General features: G+C 41.9%; 1 protein-coding gene across 1 annotated transcript in view; it reads left to right on the top strand.

Moving 5' to 3' along the window:
• uvrag (UV radiation resistance associated gene) overlaps positions 1 to 22,568 on the top strand; it is a 98,035-nt gene that overhangs the window by 10,362 nt on the left and 65,105 nt on the right. The window contains exons 5-9 of the mRNA XM_085419857.1: positions 80 to 154; positions 281 to 366; positions 9,789 to 9,894; positions 13,886 to 14,012; positions 20,537 to 20,621. Of these exons, the coding sequence (XP_085275983.1) occupies positions 80 to 154; positions 281 to 366; positions 9,789 to 9,894; positions 13,886 to 14,012; positions 20,537 to 20,621 (479 nt within the window). The remainder of the gene's footprint in view (positions 1 to 79; positions 155 to 280; positions 367 to 9,788; positions 9,895 to 13,885; positions 14,013 to 20,536; positions 20,622 to 22,568) is intronic.

Below are 22,568 nucleotides of genomic sequence, written 5' to 3' on the forward strand. Positions count from 1 at the left end.
CACATCCAGATGCAGCCGTCCTTTGTTCTGAGACTCTGTCCCCGTACAATCAGCCTTTTCTGCCCTGCTTTGTCCACAGATTCGATCCAGAAATCCAAATGAGATCATATTTGGATTGAATGATGGCTATTATGCAGCTGACTTTGATCAGAAGGTATGTCCTTTCGCCTGTTTTCTAAAGCTTCTTGCATGACAATAGAATACCAAGTTCAAATCTTGTTAGCATTGTTTCGACGTTGTTTGGCTTCTGCGCTGAAACTCAGACATGTGGCTGTTCCAGGATCAGTCGGAGCGTAAGAAAAACAGCCTGCTTCAGGTTGACCAGAGTTCAGTCAGGAACTCGTACAGCGTTTTTTCTCTGCTCAGGTAAGATTCAAGCTGTGCAGCATTGTCGCATCTCATATTCATTTTATGGAGCTGGCCTTAAATCAAATGTAGTGAATCACTTTTTATGGGGAGCATCTTCTGCTGACAAATAGATCCATTCAGTTTTATTTATACAGCACTGAATCACAACAGCAGTCGTCTCAAGGCGCTTTATATTGTAAGGTTGACCCCACAATAATACATACAGAGAAAAACCCAACAATCATATGACCCCTATGAGCAGCACTTTGGTGACAGTGGGAAGGAAAAACCTCTTTTAACAGGAAGAAACCTCCAGCAGAACCAGGCTCAGGGAGGGGCGGGGCCATCTTCTTCTTCTTCTTCTTATTATTATTATTACTTTTATTAAATAGGTCTTTCTTGCTTTTATCATAAATATTTTCAATACATTTCCTGTGTTTTACTTGCCTTTTGTGGGTTTTACTTGGGTATTTGCTGTCCAGCAGATGGTGCCAGAGGAACAGTTTTATTTTAGAGTCGTTGTGAGGGAAGCTCTGCAACTTGGTAGTAACTCATACATCCCAGAGTGAACACTGTTGGTCTCAGACAAAATAAAACTATTGAATTACAGATTTTAATCACCTTTTCATTAGGTCTGTGGCAGTCTTGTGGTTGTGGGGTACTTGAGGATATGGAGTGTAAAAAGGATTGCAATGCATTTTTACGCCACAGGAGGGAGACAAACATTTGCCGAGTAAGTTGCTAGTTGTTGGGAGAAACCCTGGTTCAGTAATTAGGAACTTGAGACATAAGGGCCGGCTGCATCTGTTGACAAACAGGCTTGTTGTTCTGCATTTATATTTAAATGTGGTAGAACGTAAACAGCACTTACAGAATCACCAGGGCTTCCCCAAGGGGAGACCCTCTGTTTACCGATCGTGTAATTACCCCCAGTTTTGTCTAAATAAATATATATTTGGAAAGTTTCAAGTTAGATGTTTCCAAAATAAGATAACGGTCCTGTCATTAGGTGCATTATGAAGGCTTGCACTAAGATTTTCCTCCTTTAAGAATTAAATAAGGGGCCATAAATGCGTCACAGGCCTTTGCAATGTCAAGTAAATGGAGTTATGCCAAAGCTGTCTGAACTTTAACAGTCTAGAAGTGGTCATGGTTTATGGTTATATGAGTGGAGACCATCGCCTCTCCAGCAGCTTGAAGGAGAAAAAGCCCAGTTTGAATCACAACTTTTATGACCTCTGCTCTGGCTTCTTCTATTATCGTAGCCTTCGTCTCCATCCTCTTCTTTCTATCCACACCACATGGGATCTGTGGGGTTTACCACACTTAGGTTTGTTTATTTGTTTAAGGAACCCCATTAGCTTCCACAACAGGGGTTGCTAGTCTTCCTGGGGCCCAAACCATCAAATACCATCGAATAAAATGTTACACAATGAATTGGATGCAAAATATCCACATAATTTGGCTCTTACATCCACAATAAGGTTTTACAATTCTGAAAATATAAGCATGTAAATATTAAAAAATATAAAAAACACTCAAACAAAATACACAATTTCCATTACAAGTGACATTACCCTCTACAATTTTTACAAATAAATTAAAAACTGCCTAAATAGGCTTTTAGGTGATTTTTAAAATTATGAATAGAAGCCAATTCTCTAATTGCATAAGGCAACTTATTCCACTGAAAAGATGCTTTAAATATAACAGAGTTTTTCAGAAAGTTACTTTTAACTCGAGGAGTTACTAAATTGTGGTTAGTTGAGAATCGTGTGGCATGATTATGTATTTCATCTGGATGCTGCAACTGAGCATAAAAAAGTGTGGTGTGTTTACCAGTATTGCTTTCTTTAAAAATACAAGTAAGCCATAGTATAATTTAACTTGTACAGAAAGCCAAGAAAGTTTACCGCGCATTTTATCAATATCTGTATAATATGAACACCTTAACACTAATCTGGCCGCCCTATTTTGGACTAACTGAAGTTCAGATCTGTCTTATTAGCTGCTGACCAAATGACTGAGCAGTACTCTAGATGAGATAACACTAGTGCATTAATGACATCTTTCATAACTGAAGAAGTAATATAAAAAGAGCATTTCCTAGCTATAGCTATGCCCTGTCCCATTTTCTTAATAACAGAGTTGATGTGCTGAGACAATGAAAGGTGGTGGTTTATGGTAACACCAAGTAATTTAGTCTGGGTGACCTGTTCTAATACCGATCCAGCTATGGAAAGATTTAGTTGTGGGCTGTTGACTAAGCGTCCTCTACTTCCTATTAACATGTCTTTGGATTTAAACACGTTTAAAATCACGTTGTTTTTACTTATCCAGTCAAACACGTTCAGCAAATCTAGTTGTAACACGCTGGTCAATTCAGAGTAGCTACTGGCTGAATAAAACACGGTGGAGTCATCAGCATACATTACAAGATGAGATTTATCCAGATCGTTTGTAAAGACTGAACACAGAAGTGGACCGAGGCAGCTGCCTTGGGGTAGACCACAGTTCATTTCACAGCCCTCCGAGAAATAACCGTTATAATAAACCTTTTGCCTTCTTCCAGACAAATAACTTTCCATCCAGCACAAAGCAGCTGGTGAAAATCCATAACATTTTAGTTTATCTATCAAAAGATCATGATTTATCAAATCAAATGCAGCACTAAAATCCAAAAATACCACCCCGGCCAAATTCCCATTATCTAGATATTTGTACCAGTTATCTGTCATGTGACTGAGAGCTGAGCTGGTGGAATAACCAGGTTTGTAGGCATGTTGAAACTGAGTGAGTAACTGATTTTCTGTTAGGTAATGTTGAATTTGTTCATAGACAATCCTCTCCATAATTTTACTTAGAACGGGGAGCAGACTAATAGATCTGCTATTGACACCATTAAAAACGTCATTCTTGTTTTTAGGGATGGGAATTATTTTCGATTCTTTCCACTGCAATGGAAATAAGCTGCATGCCAAAGATCTATTGCATATGGGACATATAGGAAGGGACACAAACTTGCAGTTTGCTATCTGTGTTATCAGAGCCGGAGGATGTATCGTCAGGAAGTGATATCAATAAGCGCTCTACCATCTCCACACTCACTGCCTCAAACTTAAATTGGCATTGCTTATTATTCACGATAACATCCTGTATAAGACGACGTGATAAGGTGGGATCGCCTCTGCTCATATTAGATTTTAAATTTGTTATTTTATTGCTGTAATAATTCACAAAATAATTGTCCTTAGCTTTACTTATAAACGTTCCACCCGTGTAGATGTGAGACACCACCAGAGCAAGATCTCTACCCATTATATTATTTAAAACTTTCCACACCTTCTTGCTGTCCTTACTGGCCTCCTTGAGCTTAAGTTGATAATATTCTTTCTTCTTGTGCCTATTCAGTTTAGTTACTTGATTTCTTAACTCGCGATATCTTGCCCACTCTTGTGGGTTGATCCCTTCTATTTCCTCACACTGCTCTGTCTGCAGCTTCCACCTCTGTCAGTGTTTTTTTTGGCTTGGTGCACTCACATGCACATGATTTATTATTATTACGTACTATAACATGACTCATCAGACATGGTGCACTATTGTAGTCCCCACCCCCAATGGCATATAAGGATGTATGCTTAGTTTCTGGAGCTGTTTGATGATGAAGGGTGGTGTTCACCTTTGCTCATCTTATATATATATATATATATATATATATATATATATATATATAAATAAAAAAAAAAATGTCTTCAAACAGCAGTTGTGCATGTCCACTGCAAACACCCACAGTGTCGAGATCTGGCCCAGCTCTCTCCGGCTCTCCTTTCTGGCCCGGCGCAGCGTGTCTTTGTTAATGCTGTGTGTTAATGGAAATTGATGAGGGCGGCTTCACAGAGAGCTTGCTGATCTTGATAAATGGCGGTAATTTGTCAGCAGATTCATAGTGTGCTTTTTCGGCCTGGCTCCAGCACCCTTCGCTTGTGTGAGTAACATGTTGATGTGAGCTAGCCAACACAACACATCTCATATGGTGAGATGAAGAGGGAGCAAACAGATCATCAATCAGCAAACGCCTGTCTCTTTCAGTGAGGCTGTGATAGAGGGCAGGCCACATCCTACAAAGAGCAAGGCCCCTGTGTGGGTAGAAAAAAAATGTGACAGCTGTTCAACAAAGCCCCCCCTTTATGTAGAGACTATTAATAAAGGTTCAGATATTCTTTGACCCCCCAAGTATGCTTGTCTGTCCTGGCAGAGCTTGTAAGTGGAATAATTATTTGGTAGGACAGGGTGGAAGCTTGTAGCTTGGTTTTAATTTTGATATCACCAACTCATGATTCTAATTGTTTTGCAGTTTAAACTTGTGTCACACCGAAGTAGTGTGAAGTGAGAGTGTGCACGTCGTGGTCCCTGCTCTCTGAAACCAGTTTAAAGAGTCATGCACTTGTAAACCCTGCTGGCCTTATGATGATGTGACACATGGTAAACATGGTTCTTGGAGCAGAACTTTTCACAGGTTAGCATAATGTCTCAAACGCCCAAAGCCTAAAAGGGAGGCTTCTCTTCTTCTTGGTGGTCAGAGCCACATGTTGTCTCCTGACTTCCTTGCGTATGCTCGTACGTGGACTACATGTACGTACGGTGTGTGTCAACGGAAGCCGTGCACAGTGTTGCTGAACTCAATGGGGGGAGGAGCTTCGTGCCTTCAGAGACTGTTGAGGTGCTAATGCTTTCCTGCAGGCAGCCCCTGAGGTCAGCAAGCCTGCTGGTTGTTTCATTCCTCTGGAGCAACACGACCAATCGTTATTTCAGATATGCTGTGTGTGTCATTTTGTTTCAGTTATTTACCTCACTGCCTGTCCTCCGAAACACATCTTTCAGCCTGAGATTGCTTCCTCCAGAGATCCATGTTTCCAGTTTGTCTGCTGTTCCTGACGCTGCCCATTACTCGTCCGATTTTCTCTCACTGTCTGCAGCGTTACAGCCCCTCTGGTGTGTGCCTAGCATTGCAGGCTTTTATCTCAGCTTGTTGACGTAAGGATTACTCCTTCCACATGTACAGTACTAAGCTATAGTCTCCCTTTCTGTTTCCTGGCTTCTTAAACAAAAGAGTGCAAGCTTTGACTAACAGCGTTCGGACGTTTTAAAAAAGAAAAAGGCTAATTACACCAGCCTAAGTGAGCATAACTAATAATTTGACACTTTTAGAGTAAGACCAGCGTAAGGAGCCTACACTTGTGACTCATCACGGCAATCCAGCCTTCCAGAGTTGTCTAAATGCTTGACCCCTTTTTGACCCTTTCAAGACTAAACATATCTTTCCTCGAGATCTCTCTGGCTTCCCTGCATCTTTGTTGTAGCTCGTGTAAACATGGCTTATAGCAACAGATCCCCACAAAAACACCAGCCCGGAGCAGGAGAAGCACATACACGGGCTCGCCAAAGAAACTTCTCAGCAGTAATCTTATCTTTCAGTCCATGTGGATGGAGACAATGGAGAGGTGATGTGAATAGCAAGTAGTTAAATGTGTTGACATTCTTTCGCTGTGAGATATAGGCAGCGGCGAGAAGAGTTGTTTGCTGTGATTTTCCTACGTTGTGTTCTCTGTATTGTCCCTGGCAGAGGTGTGTAGTGGGATCTTACCCTCCATTTGTTGTTTTCAATGGGTTAATTGGGCGGCCCTGTTCACCCTGTGCTGGTTGCTAGAAATGAATGCAGCACAGTCGTTAATCTGTGGGCTTGTTTCCTTTGATCCAGGATTGTTTGACAAATGCATTGGGTACACTTACATGGGATAAACAGGTGGAAGTCTGGGCAGGCCACACAGTGAGTACTCCTTTACAGTCAGTGTAAAGCAGAAAGAAATGTGTTTGTCACACCACAGAAACGTGTTATCAACCACCCAGCCAAACACCCAAATATTTTTAAAAATTACAAAGTGTGAGGAAAAAATAGGTGATTTTAAAAAAATGTAAATTGTGAGAGAGAGAAAAGCCTGCTGAGAGGGTGCTGACTGACAGCTCTCACATAATCGACTGGATTCCCCCTGCAGGAGACTTTGAGGAGTTGCCCTCGGCGTAGATTTAATTGAACCACACAGGAAAGGAAACGAATCACAACATACATTTAGTCACTTTACATCTGTTTCTCCTTCTTGTGCCAGACTCCACTGTGGTCTCGTGTACCCGAAGGAAAGGAACCCTCTAGAGTCTGAGGTGTTGCTCTTGGGTTTTTTTGCACGGTGTGACCATTTGTTGGCACATCCACTCCTGGGAAGGCATTGTGTTAACATACACTCCCACACTCAAACTGCCAAAACCTCTGCTTTTATGGGAGTAGGCACACTTAATTATCAATTAACCGAGTGGATTTGATTAGCAGCACCTTGCTACTTCTCTCCCCTCTTAATTCCAGTGGGAGCAGTAAGGACGTACTACATTTTTCACAAACTGCTTCTGCGTAGTTTTTGTTAAATAAAGAATGACATGTTGTAAAATAATGTTGTTGTTCATCTGAGGTTGAATTTGTAATTTTAAGACCTATTTGTGCTCCGGTCATTTTGTTTTAGTGTTTCCTGATGAACGAAACCTGAAAGAATCAAGAGCAGCTCTACTACTTGATATTGTAAGAAACTGAAAGATCGCCTGCACATGCAAATGATAGAAAAGATTCAGCTAACTACAGCCACTGCATAGTGATGTCCTCTTTTCGAGTCGTCTGCCCGAGTAACGGAGCAGCACAAGGCCACCCTTGAAGTTTAGCTCTCACGTTCTTTCAGATGAGAAACGACATGTTCCCAGGTGCCTTCTTGTTTGTAAGCCAGATGACACATCTGTATTTGCTGATTTGTTCTCAGTCCTCATTTACAAAAGTGCAGATTCAGGACTACATCATGGCTGCAAATGTTTATTTCAATATAATCAGCAAAGGTAAATGAACAGAAAACAAAAGCTGCGTTGCACGGAGGCAGCCCCTCCCCTCCAGTTTCCTTCCTGTTATCAAAAAATACTTAGCATTTATTGAATTTATTCTGTAAACCTTTACCCAGAGTTTCCAACAGTGCCTTCTTTTTTATCAAAAAAATCTGGGTGCGAGTTTCATGCGACACCTCATCGTATCTAGAATCCAAGGAGCAGATGCTGTTGTTTGTCCGATGTTTATCATTACGAAGGGTTGAGCGCAGAGCCTCAGTCATAACTTCCTGCGTGTCCACAGCAGAGTTGTCAGGCATGAAAACAATGGCCACATGAGCTGGTGTTTGCTGGACAGTTACTCGGATCTTAAAGAGACCCACTGAGAGCGTACAGCGTGAACACCCCCTGCCTCCCCTCTGCTGCAGTGATTGCTGTGCTTCAGACCGAGGCTCATGGAGAGATAACGGAGCAGACATGCGTGAAAAGGAGAGAGGAGATAACAGCTCTCACCTGAGGGAACGCACTGCTATCACCTAAACAGATGAAGCTTTCAAAACAGATTCATCCTGATCTTTCAAAAGATTATCAACAACTCTTATCACTGTCACCTCAGACAGATTAAAAAAATTTAAGAGGTGTGGTTCCCCTGCAGGACAGCTACTTACAGCTCTATCTACATCATTATAGAAGCGTTTTTGTTGTTGTTTTGGTTCTTGAAGAAGTATATTTTCATTACAAAAAGCCTCCCCGGTCTGAAATTATTATGCTTTATTCCTCATTTAGATGAAGAGACCTAGTGTCATTATTTCATGTGTAAGGCACTTGAACAGCATTTTCTATTTTTGTTTTCTTTTGTCTTTGAGCCAGAAGTTGCCTTATATGGATAAAAGGTTGCAGTGCTGATTTATCAGCTAATACTAGCAAGCTGCATTACTCCATCGTGTGTGTGTGCGCAATACTCAGACACACCTAACAGCTGATAAGAACTTAAGTTACAGTCTATTAAAACACAAAAATTTCACTCACCGAGAATGAAGCCCAAACCTCTTGGATGGTCTGTCCCGCACATTAAGCCATAATATTATTTAGATAAAAATACCATAAAAGAGACCAGCAACACACCCACAGTGACACTCGGTGACTCAAAGTACTGGATGAGGCCTGGATGCTGATTGGTTCCAACTGCCTATCCTGGGATACCTACCGTTCTGTGCAGCCACGCCCCTAAGTCCATTTTCTAGGACAGAGTTGCACTAAAAGCTGCACAAGGGGGCAAAAACAGTTCTTGCTACCAGGCCGTAAAACAGCTTTTTGAGTTGGTTGTTGTAACATTAGTAACATTGTTGTAACATCAACTCCCTTTTTTTGGAATCAGCTTAGAGGCCAGCGATTGCTAACATGAGAGCTGACAATCGATGCACTGCTCTTGGTGCACAAATCAAATAAAGGGAGTTGATGAGCTCTTTGTTACAATATATGACCCAAGTACTGGATCCCTACATCAAACCCAACCATGCTGGACGGCTTCTAAGAGTGAGGCAAACCGTATGCAATTTCATTTTTAAGGGTCACTTTGTGTGCATGGAAATAGAACTGTAACCATTATAGTCCAATCATAGCTTATGGCGTATGAACGCCACTGACACATTTTGCATGAAGCAGATGATTTAACACCAGAGTGACAGTTGGATTGCTAGCTGCCAGTTCCCACCATGTGGGATTTTCGTCTGTTGATGAGTTGTTGAGTCCCAGGGGTTGTGCTGAGGGGGTTTTTGTCTATCTTTGTGCGACTTGACGAAAACATTCTCCGAAGCTAAATGCTTCTGTGATCGATGGTCTAAATAATGTGCTTGCTTGTCATTTGTATACTGATGTTGCTGTTTCCTATTTCAGTGATGACAGCGACATGGAATTTGGACGTGGGCCTCCATCTTTGTGGTTTTAGTTAATTAGTGGGGCTGCTGAGGTTTCTCTCTGCTCTCTGGCACGCTTGGGTTCAGGTCTATTGGAGCCGTTTGATCTCAGGCGGTGTTGTTTCCATTATTAGACAATATTAGTGATTAAACTTTTGCGGTCGTATTTCTGTACTTTAGAACTTGACCCGTCTGTTCTCGCTGCTCTTTTTTTATTATTAGGAATGTTCTCAATATTGTTTATGTCCTTATTTAATGGCAGAACTATTCAATAGCTTTTACAGTTTAAGAGACTCAACAATTGGTCTGGAACAATGAAGGTCAACCCAAGTCAGAAAAAGAAACTGGGAGGGATGACAAACACACTGCACAATGAGTCTTCCCCACATGGGGACGATCATTATTCTTATTGTGCCCTACAAACAGTCGGTGTAAACATCCAAGCTAAAAAGAATGATTTGCTGGTGTAATCATAACTGACTCTCAACTTTTAGCCAGCCCATCAATTTAATGGTCTCCTGGAAACTCAGTTTCAGCGCTGAGTTGTTCTTGTGGTCTGATGTGTGGTTAAGATGATGTGGATGATGACTTTGTGTTCTACTCCCTCGGCAGGCTTCACACAGCCCAGAGAGCCATCAAACAGACCCAAGTCACAGTGCAGAAGATCGGGAAGGAGATCGAGGAGAAGCTAAGGACGACGGCGGCCTGCACAGAGCGGGTGAGCGTGGTCGCCCCTCGGCAACAAATTCCAGCTCATCAGCGACTGGTTTAGATGTTTTCAGTAGCTTGAAAGTTGGTGTGAAGTTTGTTTTCAGAGGAAGTACCATGTATAACACCACAACTGATGTGATCAGCGATAACGGAGTTTCTGGCCTCCACCAATAATAAACATCAGAATCGTGCTTGATACTTACAAGGATTTAAGAGCTTGTCTCACACAAAGCTCCAAATGTAATTGTAACGTAAAGAAATGTGAGATCTGAAAATCCATCGATTGTGATTGTTTTGATAGCTCAGCTCCTCAGTGATGATGCCTGCGCCAAAATGCCTTGTTTATGTTTCCACCTCCTGTAATGTGCTCAAATACGCTAAAGAAGCGTGTTTAACATATTTGGAATTGTCAGGCGCACAGCTGTGAAAACGCAGTACCGATCCCAGGTCTGACATTGTGTTTACTGTAAAAATTCACTTCAAAAGCATCCCCTCTCTTCTGGTGTTATACAAGCCCGGAGGCAATGATACTTTAGTATTTTTGTCCCCCAGGTAGGCGGCACAAAAAAGCATTTTCACTCACCATGCACGGTACAATTGTGGACAACTGGGCTGCTTTTGTGTCCAGTCCAACTGGACTCTGAGAGTGTGTATGTGTGCTGGTAGAAGATTTAAGCGATCTGAATGTCTGCTTAGTGAGCCTCTTTATACAGCTGTTACAGCTGTTGCTTTCTATCTTGCTGCTCCTCATGAGTTTTTGATATCCCTGATTTTTTTATTTTTTGTTCCTTTCCTTAGGCCTTCACCCTACTTATTAAGGCAGCCCCCTACTATAGCCTCAGCTTTCCCACAAAAACATCGAGGCTCCATTCTTTTCGCCACAAAGGATCCCTTTCAAGAACTTTTCTCTGATATTTCCCTCTCAGTGAAACATTCCTCAAACCCCTTTTCAGAGTTCAAATCTGCCAATAAATCACATAATCCTCATCTTCTACCTTTCTGTAAAAGCCCCCCCCCCCATCTTGGAGTGAGTGGAGCATTGTGTGATTCTTCTAAGGGCTTCCCACTTTGGAGAGCTCTGTACCATCTTTCTGTATGCGTCATGGTGAACATGCATCAAAGGGCGATGGAGTGGAGGCCACCTAGCCGAGCACATGCCCCTTTCACCCTCTCACCCACACTCTGCCATTAATCTGCTCAGTTATAACACGCTCCCACCCCCCCACCCCCACGCCTGCTGCTTATTTACTCAGCTGACCCACTGCTGTTTGATGTTCAGTAGACATCAGACAGACCCTGCTGGTTAGGTACAGTCTTTCTCCCTCTCTGTCTCGCACACACACTCACACATCACAGCAACCCACTTGTTAATTCTGGTGCTCAGTGAAAGTGTAGGAGGCTCGTGGTTCGTGCCAAAGCCAGTTGTGGTTAACATGCAAGTGTCAGGGTGCGACACACTGGACAGATAGAGGCTCTATCAGTCATCTCTTTCCCCGTGTTTTCTCCACGGTACCCACAGGAAGAAAAAAATCTGTATCATATCTGTTTTTGCTCTGATCCAGGCTGCGATCTCTTATCTAAGCGAATGTGTGTGAGATGCCAAAGTCCCCGCTCCTCCCTCCCTAATCTTACATCATTATCAGTTCCCTGTTTGTGTCTTCCATCTCCTTATTACAAGTGTGTATGTGTATAGTTTTTTTTCTGTCTCAGCAACTGTGCTGCCCTCCTGAATCCCCCTAAATCCGTCTTCCTGTTTTGAATGGATCATTTTTCGTTGAGTGGTTTTGTCAGTCGCTGCTCTCTCCCCTTCATCTACTGTGCAAGTGCATCCATCAACCCCTGTTTCTGTTCCTTATTAGATGATTAGGGTGAGCCCACTTCACACTCCTCTTTACCAGATAGAGAAATGAAGATGATGAAGGGACGCTGCTCGGAGAGGCTTAGATTACGACTAATGACCTGCGCTCTGATGGCGCTGGTGGGCAGGGATGTGGGGTGGAGAGGCGCCTCCTGGCAGGAGTTTTAATTCGGGGCGGTCACTCATCTCGAGTCGCTGGGCTTTATTGTGGTCTTTTGCTTCGGGTTATGTTTGAGGGTTTGTGTCCGTCTTCCTGTTTGCATGTTCTGAGACTTTCATGTGGCGTCTTACTCTTTAGCCTTTCTTACATTTTAATTGATGAACAAACCCACAGCTACAACTTCACATTCACGTTCTCCCAGCCGAATCCATGCACAAGCAATTTCCTCCAAATGTTGAGCGTACATATTTCTAACTTCCACTGCTGCCACTCATAACACATTCTTTCCTGAGACAACACTCAGATAATGTCACTGTCTGCATCAGTTTAAGAATGGCTTTGTGTTGACACCTGCATGACTACAAATCTGCTCAGGTTGCTGTTGGAGACAGCTGTTTCCTCAGCTTCCAGATAACTGTCCTGGCTCTATTTTATTCTCTTTTTCTATGTAATATCGCAGTAATAAAGCAATATCATATGGCAGAGGAAAGTTACGCAAACAGTCGAGAAATCAAAACACAGTATTAAAATAAACTGTGTAAAATTAAGTAAATATACATATATTTTCATTTTTCTCATTTTAATTAAAGTGTACTTGGATTCCATCCACCCAACCAGCCATGTTTGTGATTCAGTCATTGTTGAGCTGTATATTGTTACCAGTCTGTTACTGGGATCAGTTCAGTTTATTAGGTAGTCATTTTCATCCAGAAGCTCAGGCGTCAGGCTACAGACATAGCTTCAAACCTTTAGTTTGACAGGGATAGCTGTTTAGAAGAAAATGGTTTGCTTGAGACAGAGGATGCACTCAGGGGCCGAACGGAGTCCCAGTATTAGATGAATTAAGTTAAACTGGGAGTCATGGAAAGCTATGACTTTCCATGACTCCAAGTGGGAAATATTAAACGAATAAATAAGAATTAGTTGACGTTTGTTATTTTCACAGTATATCCTGCCTTTCTCCCATCACCCACAAACGCTTCCGGCAGATGGCCGCCCAGCTCCGAGCCTGGTTCTGCCGAGGGCTGCTTCTTCCTGTTGAAAGGGAGTTTTTCCTTCCCACTGTTACCAGTTGCTTGCTCACAGACTGGTTGTTGGGTTTTCTCTGTATTGTTGCAGGGTAGGTTTACATCCAAATATGTAAAGCACCTTGAGGCAACCGTTGTTGGGGTTTGTTGCTGTATAAACAAGATTGAATGTTTTCACTTTCACAGGTGAGTCAGGTTGCTGTCAATCAGTCACAGTCTGTGCACAGCTATGCAAACATGAGAAATAGGCCTTAGCAGCCACAATAAGTGAAAACACCTGTTTGTCTCTGTGTGTATAGACCTGTGAAGTTGGGTTTAGTAGGAGACAGAAGGAAATTGGAACAAACCAAAAACATGCTCGGGCCATTGTTTAAATGAAATAAATGGTAAGAGACCTATTACAAAACACACCTTCTTTCCCAGCTGTAACGATTTAAAAAGGAACAAATGACTGCATACGAGGACAGATGTGTTATGTAGATGATTTGTAAATTATATGCTCTATGTGAGAGGCCTGAAAGGGAGAAGACTTTATTCACTGTGGTTCTGGTGCAGGTTCGGCACCCGGCCTCATCTGCTGACCTCAGACCAGCTGTTTGAACGTGGAACTCAGTACTACTTACCTTGGAGCCGGCCGTTCCCATGACTTGGGCTCATTAGTAAACATTAACGATGATTCCAGGGCTCAGTAAGACGTTTTGAACACGCAAATCTTCCTTTCTGTGTTATCATTAGCTGTTGACAGTGCTTTCTGTTATTGCTAACAGTGAGCATCGGCTCAGTGGTTGTGCATTAAATCAGCGCGATATGGGATCAGCCTAAAAAACAGTGTTTGTTTTTGTGGGAGCTAGTAGGAATCTTGGGGTCTTTATAAAAGGTTGCTGTGACCACATGCTAAATATTTTCTTTCACTGTCTTTTTCTCTTTCCTTTCTGCCGCTTTGTGTGAGCAGAAGAAGGAGCGCGAGTGCATGCAGCTGCGTATAGCGGTCCTTCACAGTGAGCTGGAGCGGCAGAGGAAGGCACTCGGGAGGGAGAGAGACCTGCGACAGAAAGAGAGGGCACTGCTGCAGAAGAAAGGTAAACGGAATAGGTGGACATGCTGCATATGCACCTGGGGAAAGTGTTAACACCACACCACCATGCATAAATCACCTTTTAATATTGTTTGATGCTATTGTGTGCACCGTTTAGTGCTTGCTTGCAGTAACTAGTGGGTGAAAACATGAACACACGAGCAATAAGAAAAATTAAAGGCTCAGTTTGGTCTTATATAAAAGTAACTTCAAATGATCGGTTATTCCCTCTGCAACTCATTTTGCTGTCTCCAGTGGTGCTGCGTCACTCAGATCCTGCTTGTGGAAGAAGACTTAATATAATGGTAAAAACATGTGCTCCCAATTCCAACGAAATCCCCAAATCTTTTCATGATAATCCACAGAAGGCTCTGCTGCAGCTACCAGTTGTAACGAGAACAGAATATAAAAGTAGTTCTGACAAGTTGACTATTTTGTGTAAATTGTGGTAAGCACAGGTCTAACCAGGACGGTTTGCGTGTTCATTTAGAACAATAGTGAGTTTGCTTTGGCTCACTCATGTAATAGCTGGGAGATGTTAGCCTGTCACTTATGTAGTGCAATTGGCACATTCAAACATATGAATTCACATCCACAATGCAAAAAGCAAACAACAAAATAACAAGAATTTGGAAATACTGTAGCTGAACAGACAGATGGTTGTCTTTATTAGAAAATCCGCTGCTTGAATGTTAGTCTTATATTTGGCCAAATGCATTAATATAAAGTTGTTGATCAGTATATAGATGTCAGTGTTTTTCTAAAAATACATTTTGGTATCAAAAATCCAGCATTGGTCACACACAGCTTATGGAAATAAATTGCACATAATTTGCATTTCTTTAATAAAACGAATTACACCAATCCTTCCAAATGTGTTCTTTCAGTAATGTGACAGTTTTAGTTGTTGTTGAAAGAGAGAAAGTGAAGCTTGTTACCAAACTAATGGATTTTACACCCATGATTCCATAAATTCAGGTCCTGAAACGGTGTTAATAATTTGTCTTACACATCTATAGAGAAATCTGCTCTTTTTAACGGCTCGGTCAAGGTTTCCATGTTGTCAGAGCAGCAGGCAGATCATTTTAGTATATTCCACAACGTGGTCTTGGTCCAGTCAGAAGATGGAGTTTCTTAACACAAGCAGATCTGCAGTACACAGATACTTCCTGCAGTTTGTGATAAAGCAGAAGTGTTTGTGCAGTTGTCACTTAGTTAACCCTATGAAGTTTCCATCTTAGAGATGGATATATCCATCTATATATCTATAGTCACATGTTCTGATGCAATAAGCCCAGTGCAACTTTTCACAATGAATTGACAGGATGTATCTTGATTTCTGTGTCCTTTAAGATCAGCTCGCTCTTTGGCAAAGACAGATCACTGAATCACCGATCTGAGGAAGTGATTAGCGTGAAGTCTGCACTCATACATACGCTGTCACATAATAAAAGAGCTCTAAGAGCGCTTCAGGGAGAGGTTGCCTTTGTGACACGATTCTGAAAAATGACCATTAATTCTCTTCCTCTTTGTCTGTCACCACTCTGTCTGCAGCCAAACGAACTCATGGCTCTGCTGCCTCGCAGCTCTATAGAGGCCTTTTTCCAGACGGGACAGGTGCTTATTAAAAAATAGAAGGAAAATTCCTTTAGCTGGTTAAAAAGAGAGGGGAAAATCTGGTCTTTTAGGATAAATTGAAATGCTATATGTAAAGACAGCCAGGCTGAAGTCTTGTTGCTTTTCCCAGACTCATAAGTCAAAATCCAAAAGCCATATGCTGCTGAGCTGTACTTCCAGCTTGTTGTTTAACTCCTCTAATCAGCCAGCAGACATTCATTTGTTTCAAGATTGGAAAAAAGTGTGCATTAATTACAGGACAGGATACTGTTGGAGACAGGTGTTTACAGTGCTTCGTACAGCAGCTGATTTTCTGTCTGATTATATTTGGATTGGCACCACAGTGTGTTTGTTTCATATGATCTCGTCTTTCACTTTTGAAACGCATATGATTCTATCAATCGCAGGCTAAATTTCATTTAGAAATTTCCCCGAGAAGCCTGTGAGAAATGGACAGATTTGAGCCAAAAATGGTTCCTGTTCAGCAAAATCACAAGAGCGTGCGACTGAGCGGCGATCTCATATGCCACTGTTGTTTTAATCAGAAGCAAGTGTTTCATTTGTTGAGCTTTCACACATTCCAGTGCTTATAAGTTGCAGGTTTACCTTCAAATTTTATTGACAGTTTTACAGCGAGTGTAAGTATGTTGCTATGAAATATGTCCCCCGTGGGCACCACAGATGGGCTGGTAAGCTCCATTCTTCGTCACGCTCTTTAGGACCTCATCCGTACCTGGCCGTGTGGTCTCGTTGTCTCCCACACGTTCACAGGGCCCATTAGCAAATAGCTCTTATCAACCTGTTGTTCCCACCGAATGGGCCTCCCTAACAAAACAGCAGGGGCAGAAAACCCAAACGTAGAGAAGGTGTTGCTTTTTTTCTCTCGTGTGTTGAACTTGTGAGAAACCAGATAAAACGACTCGAGTGTTGAACTATTAGAATCTTCCTTTAGACTTGCTAGAGCCTGTTTGGTGTAACGCTGATGCTGTTAGTTTAACCAGCTGATTAATGTAATTCCAGGGAAATCAGAGCAGGAAAGTAAAAGTTTGTTTTTCTGTGCGTGGGAACGCGCACACGCCATGTCACATGTCAGCATGATCACTTCCCCCCCCATTTTTTTTAAGTTATGAATTGAAAGTAAGTCTTTCTGTCCTCCCTCTGAAATCAATCACTTTGGTTTCTGTGGGGTCACACTCTTGTCACAATTTCCGCCTGTCTAATTTCCCTCCTCCCACCTTGAGCAGATGACATAAATCAGGCCTGTGAGCAGCGTTTATTGTACTTGGTAACAGTAGTTATTCTCACGCTCTGCCACACAGCCAGGGCTCCTGACCAATAAATGTCAGCGGTTGGGTTTCTCCAGGTTTTGTGAAGGTATGTTGTGTGGAGGTATTTGTCACCTCAGTGAAAAAGGTCTCATATTGAAGCGATCATCATTAGAGCTCTTTTAGCAGCAGCTCCGCTTTATACATTTACTTCAACCAGCTGGCTGCCATCTTGAGTCAGGGTAAAGGTTGACAGGTACTGGAGTCAGACACTGCTTAACAGGCCAACCGTCTGCCTTTTTATACTTACTGACCCCTCTGACATTTCTATGTCGAGGTCAGAAATTTCTTATATTTTGTCCTAATAATTGATATTTTTCCACTGAGCTTTTCATGTGCGTTAAATGCTGGTATAAAAACCAAGCTTATTTACAGTGTATATTAGATTAATGCACCTTTTTAAATCATTTCATTGAGAACTTTGCATGCACCTTCTGACTAGCTTTGACCTGCACTTTCAAAGTATTTCTGTACCGTGGGTGCCAAGCGCCCGGTATTTCAGGAGCCACAGACAGCCCAATTTGATGGTGGGAAGTAATATATAACCATCCATATAGTAAAGGAGATCAAAGAAGCTGCGTTTTGCTGCTTGTCACTAGAGTTGACCTCACATGTTAGTTTTACGCTGTGTCCCCTTTCTCGTGCAACCAGAGGATCCTTATTTTTGTAAGGCATACCACAACAGCGTCACGTGATAAAGCCACTTGTAGCTTCTGTGCATTAGTTGATGGTGACTGATCCTGAATGCCACTGACGCATGTTTACACGGATCAGAGGATCGCTTTTGTTGTCCAGGCTTTACCCAGTGCAGGAACACAGTTCTTTCGTGGTACTGTACTCACAAATGGTCAGGCCAGTCTCAATAAGTCTTCTGTCTGATTTACAGGAGGAAATTGTCCAGAGGGGACTCGTCTGTCCAGTGTCAGAATAGTTATTTTTAGAGTACTTTTTTTGGTTTTTATTCCACGTTTAATATGGAAGATGGTGTAGTGAGAGACCAGTGGACAGAACGATGCATATTCTCTGCTGTGTCTTTACTGTATATTGTCTTTCCATACCGTGGAACAGATTAGTGGGATGAAAGCACGAGACGATGGATGGACAGAGCAGATAGGACAGAAGTGGGCATTACATGAAAGCAGCAGTAGAAGACCGTGGAATCTGGGTTACAGTGTTTTCGTGTGATCTCTCACAGCAGAGCGATGGCCTGTGATCTCTGTCTTACGCTATCTGCCTTTCTTCCTAATCTGATGAAGTACCTGTATTTTCTCCTTTGCTCTGTCTGCACTATGCCCTCTCACCTCATACCCTTATGATGTCAGTTGGACAATCATGGATATGAGTGGAAATATGCGATCAAAGCAATCCTGTTATCCACCTGATCGCACGTGCTTTGATAAGCTTTATTACTCCAAACTCTCACTTGTGCTCGCTGCTCTTTGCTGACTTATTTAGATTCAAATTTCAGCAAGAGGGCAACAGTCTTTTTTCACACATGAGCGTTGTGAGGGATTTTCCTGTCTACTCGCAATAACAGTGCATTTAAAAACAATTGTATGGGAGAATATTTAGACATGTGCTACGTTGTTTCTGTTCATACTGGATATACTGGTGAGGTGCAGGTCTTCTCCTGTTAGAATGCTTAATACAAAACGCACTGATAACAACAATAAAGTAGACAGGTGTCACGTCTGAATCCCACCAGATGCAGCTGTGGTGATGTGGCGCATGTTGGAAGCATGCACTAATTTTTCATAGCATTCATTAATACGCTGACATTTAAAGGAAAAACCTGATTTCTTTCGAACTCTTTAACAGTGGTGTTTTGTTAATGTCACAGTTAGCAGCCCCTCACAGCTTAGGGGCTAAAGAGCCGCAGGTTGGTGACCTCTGGCCTAAGCAGACCCTACGATCAGCTTTGGAGCCATTATCTGCATGTTGTAGCTCTTTACTGTCACCAAGGGGCAGTGTCACAAACATCGGTCTGTGGGTTATTGTTGCTTGTTCTGTTGGTTCTTTAGTCAGCTGCAAGGAGGGGAAAAACCAAAGTAGGCAAAGAACTGAAGTCTGTCTATTCGACTTATGCACAGCTTCATCTTTGTCTGCCTATGTGTTCCTGTTTTTATAGATGGGTCGTATACCCTCTCTGTAAGCAAACGGACACAGCATTAACACATTGACAACTGCACAATAGCACCTATAAGCAGCACAGTCATTTTCTTCTAGACCTTTGCAACCAGGATGTTCGCCCTCTGTTGCTTGTTGGAAAGATTTAACATAACTTCTGCTTTGGTTTCATTTTTTAGATCGGTATGCTGTGCCCATCGTTGTATACAGTCTGTTCTGTATGTTCTGGTGGTTTCATGCAGACACTGAACTAAACTGAATTCAGTACCACTTAAATGTGCTTGACTACATATTTACTGTAAACAAAATGTGTTTCACTTAAATTCTTCTTTCTCTGAAAATGAGTTGCATTTGCCAGAATGTGAATTATTCTAAGCTAGAATGTGTGTTTAATTCTGCAAATGTGTTAAAGATTGAACTCTTTGTTGGATGGCATACATTGAGAGGAACTAGAGTTATAGAAAAACTTCAGAAGGAGCTGCCATCACGGCTTAACCAGTTAGACGAAGCCAAGAATGTTAGACGCGTGTGATTTGAGATCAGCCGTCTGTCCATCTCCTCTTACAGTTAAACAAAACTGCTTCCCACTGAGGAATTAGAAGCAATAAGAGGCTGCTAACCACAGGCAAACCTGAAGAGGAAATTCATGTGAAAGGAGAGGAGCCTTTATGGGAGGACACGTCGCATCCAATAACAATTTTCCCATCAAAATCCCTTTTTATCTGCATGAAAGGATGCTATTTATTCACACGACTCAGAACGCTGTTGTGAGTACTGTACGGGATACCAGACGAGACACTCCAACGTTTCTCATGTGGTGAAGCCAGAACGTAACGCACAGACTGCTTTGCTAAGTTGATGTGAAATGTTAGATTGATGCACGTCTCTGCAGTTCACCCCGTCACGCAGCAAACAGCGCTGCTTTCCTTTGTAATGATTATTATTCATAATTTGAAAGGGATAAAAATTAAATCGTTCGCTGTGTAAACAAGCCAAAAAAACTGTAAACATTGAGTTCAAGGAAAAAGAATGCAATGCATTTCTACTGCTTTTACCCGCAATCTTATGTGATGCTCTATCCGAGAGACATGCTGTTCGAACCTTTAATTAGCCGTTATCGTTCTGCTTTTTTCACGTGCATACTGTGAGCTTGCCAATGCTGCGGTAACGCCACTTCCTCACTCTGTATCATCCCGTCACTTTTCTGTCTGATTTTATTCATTTCCCCAACTCTGTATTTACTGTCTGACTAATCCTATAATCTGCATACATATGTCATTAGGTTTTATGTTGTGTCAGAAGGAAATGTTTTGGGCTCATCAAAGCAGCTGTTTGATCTTGCTCGGGTTTAACAGTGGATGGCAGCCAACCAAACACAAGCCCACCTGGCTGGCTGTTCAGATAGACCAGAACAAACGCACACCTAATAATTTACATTTTTCTTTTCTGTCTCTGTCAGAGGATTCGTTTTCTGCTCAGCACGAGCGTCTGAAGGAGGAGAAAGAGTCCTTATCCAAGCTGCAGAAGGAATGCACAGCCAAGAGGTGTGTATCAAACCACAATTAACCGTTTCTGTGTTTGCTGCACAGGAAAACGATTTAAAAGCTTGAACCCCATCAGATGGACACTCTGAATGATGATGCTCAGTGTGTTAGTCACTTGCATTAAATTGAGCTAACAGGTATAAGATTGCACCCTGCACCTTACTCTTTCAAAACAATGGCCTGTTTTTGTGGCCGCTGCTCCCTGTTTGTGTTCTCGACCAAGAGTTTGCACATTGTGCTAAAAAGGCGTTTGGCCGGTGTTTGCCTTGGCTTGCAGTGAGACGTGTGTGCGGCGGGCACACATTCTGGATACGTTTTTGTTTATCTGAGAAGTACCTGGCAGTCGCAGAGGGTAAGCCAGAGCCCCAGGAAGGCCAGCAGGGGCCAAGAGACCCAGCAAACAGGAAATTAACACCGACACTTGTATCTGCTTAACATCCATTCCTTGGAAATAACTTGTCGTTTGTTTTTCATGAAAGTGTCTCTTTTCATTTATAGTGTTTAGCGAGGGAATGTTATACTGAGCATACACACTTTTTCTCAGCCTTTCCACGTTTCTGTTTAATATTATTTGAATCTTGTCATGGCTTCGATCCCCAGAAAGTTACAAGTACATTTACTCAATCGTGTTACTCTGAAAATGTGACGTCAGTGTTTTCATGATACTATTTTATAGCTACATAGCTGCATTTTTTTTGAATTCTTCTGTACTAAGACAGGATGTGCGATTTATTAATTTATTTATAGTTAAAGGTTAAACTATTGTGTGACAGCTTTCTTGAGTTAAGAGCACTTTTAATTAAGACATTCCACATTTCCACATGTTGGCAGTTCAGCCAAAGAAATATTTCTTTTCTGAACTCATCAGATGGTTTTGTCCAGAGAAACTCGCAGCAGAGGTCACGTTAATCGCAGTTTTGTAGGAAAAAAGCAGTTAAGCAAAGAGTTACAACACAGCAAACCAACATGACACAACTATATAAGACAACGAAAACTGTTGTGCTCAAAAACAAATCAAACATAGAATAAAAGCCAAAAACATAAAAGCAACACTTAAATGACATGTTGGACCTTCATGAAAGAAAAGTTCATGTTGAAAATCTTTACTGAAAGATCTTTTTGGAGCAGTATATTTATTCCAATTATAAACTACAAGTGCTACTTATTTACTGATACAGTGTAACATTAGTTTCACTGTATCTTGCACAATAACAGCGGAGTTAACAGTTTGCTCATTTAAAGAGAAGATCGATCCCACTTTTATCTAATATGTTCTAATAGTAAAGTCAGCACCCAGTTAACTTATCAGAAAAACAGAAAGAAGTTTTTACTATTGAGAACTAAACTTCTTCTTTCTCTTCCTTCTGTGACGCAGGATTGGTGTATACACAAAGTGTTTAGGTTGGCGTATTTTACGAGTAACCGCTTAAACAAACATGTATTTTTAAATGTACGAATGTTGAATTCATAAATATACACTGGTTATTATGTAATGACATCTTCCAAATTGATGTGTTCTCATAAACTTAGAATGAGTCCATTAAACATACACAGGACAAGGCGCCGGTTTGTAAAAGACACCATATTGCCTGACTGTCTTGAGACAGGCATGGCATTCATACCCTGATCGCATTTTTATCTATGTGACTAGAGACCAGCCACATGTGTAGTCTGCTAAAGACAGAGCAGGAGAGGACTCGTAGGTGTTGATGGATTACTGAGCGAGAACTTCGGTGATGTCCTCGACGACTCGCCTCGGTATCGCTGTCATTGGTCAGATGTGAGCTTCACTGACTCATCAGTTTGTGTCAGACTCTTTGCACAAACATTTCCAGCCTCGTCCAGAGCAAACAGACGTGGACACGTGTGATAGCTGAGGGATACAGGACTGACAGCCTGCACTCATTACAAACACAGCATGCACAGAAAGTGGTTCGAGCTGTTTGT

The sequence above is a fragment of the Rhamphochromis longiceps genome, linkage group LG10 (assembly GCF_057381845.1).
Source record: "Rhamphochromis longiceps isolate RC_006_pf linkage group LG10, R_longiceps_female_GT1.1, whole genome shotgun sequence".
Lineage (NCBI taxonomy): Eukaryota > Metazoa > Chordata > Actinopteri > Cichliformes > Cichlidae > Rhamphochromis > Rhamphochromis longiceps.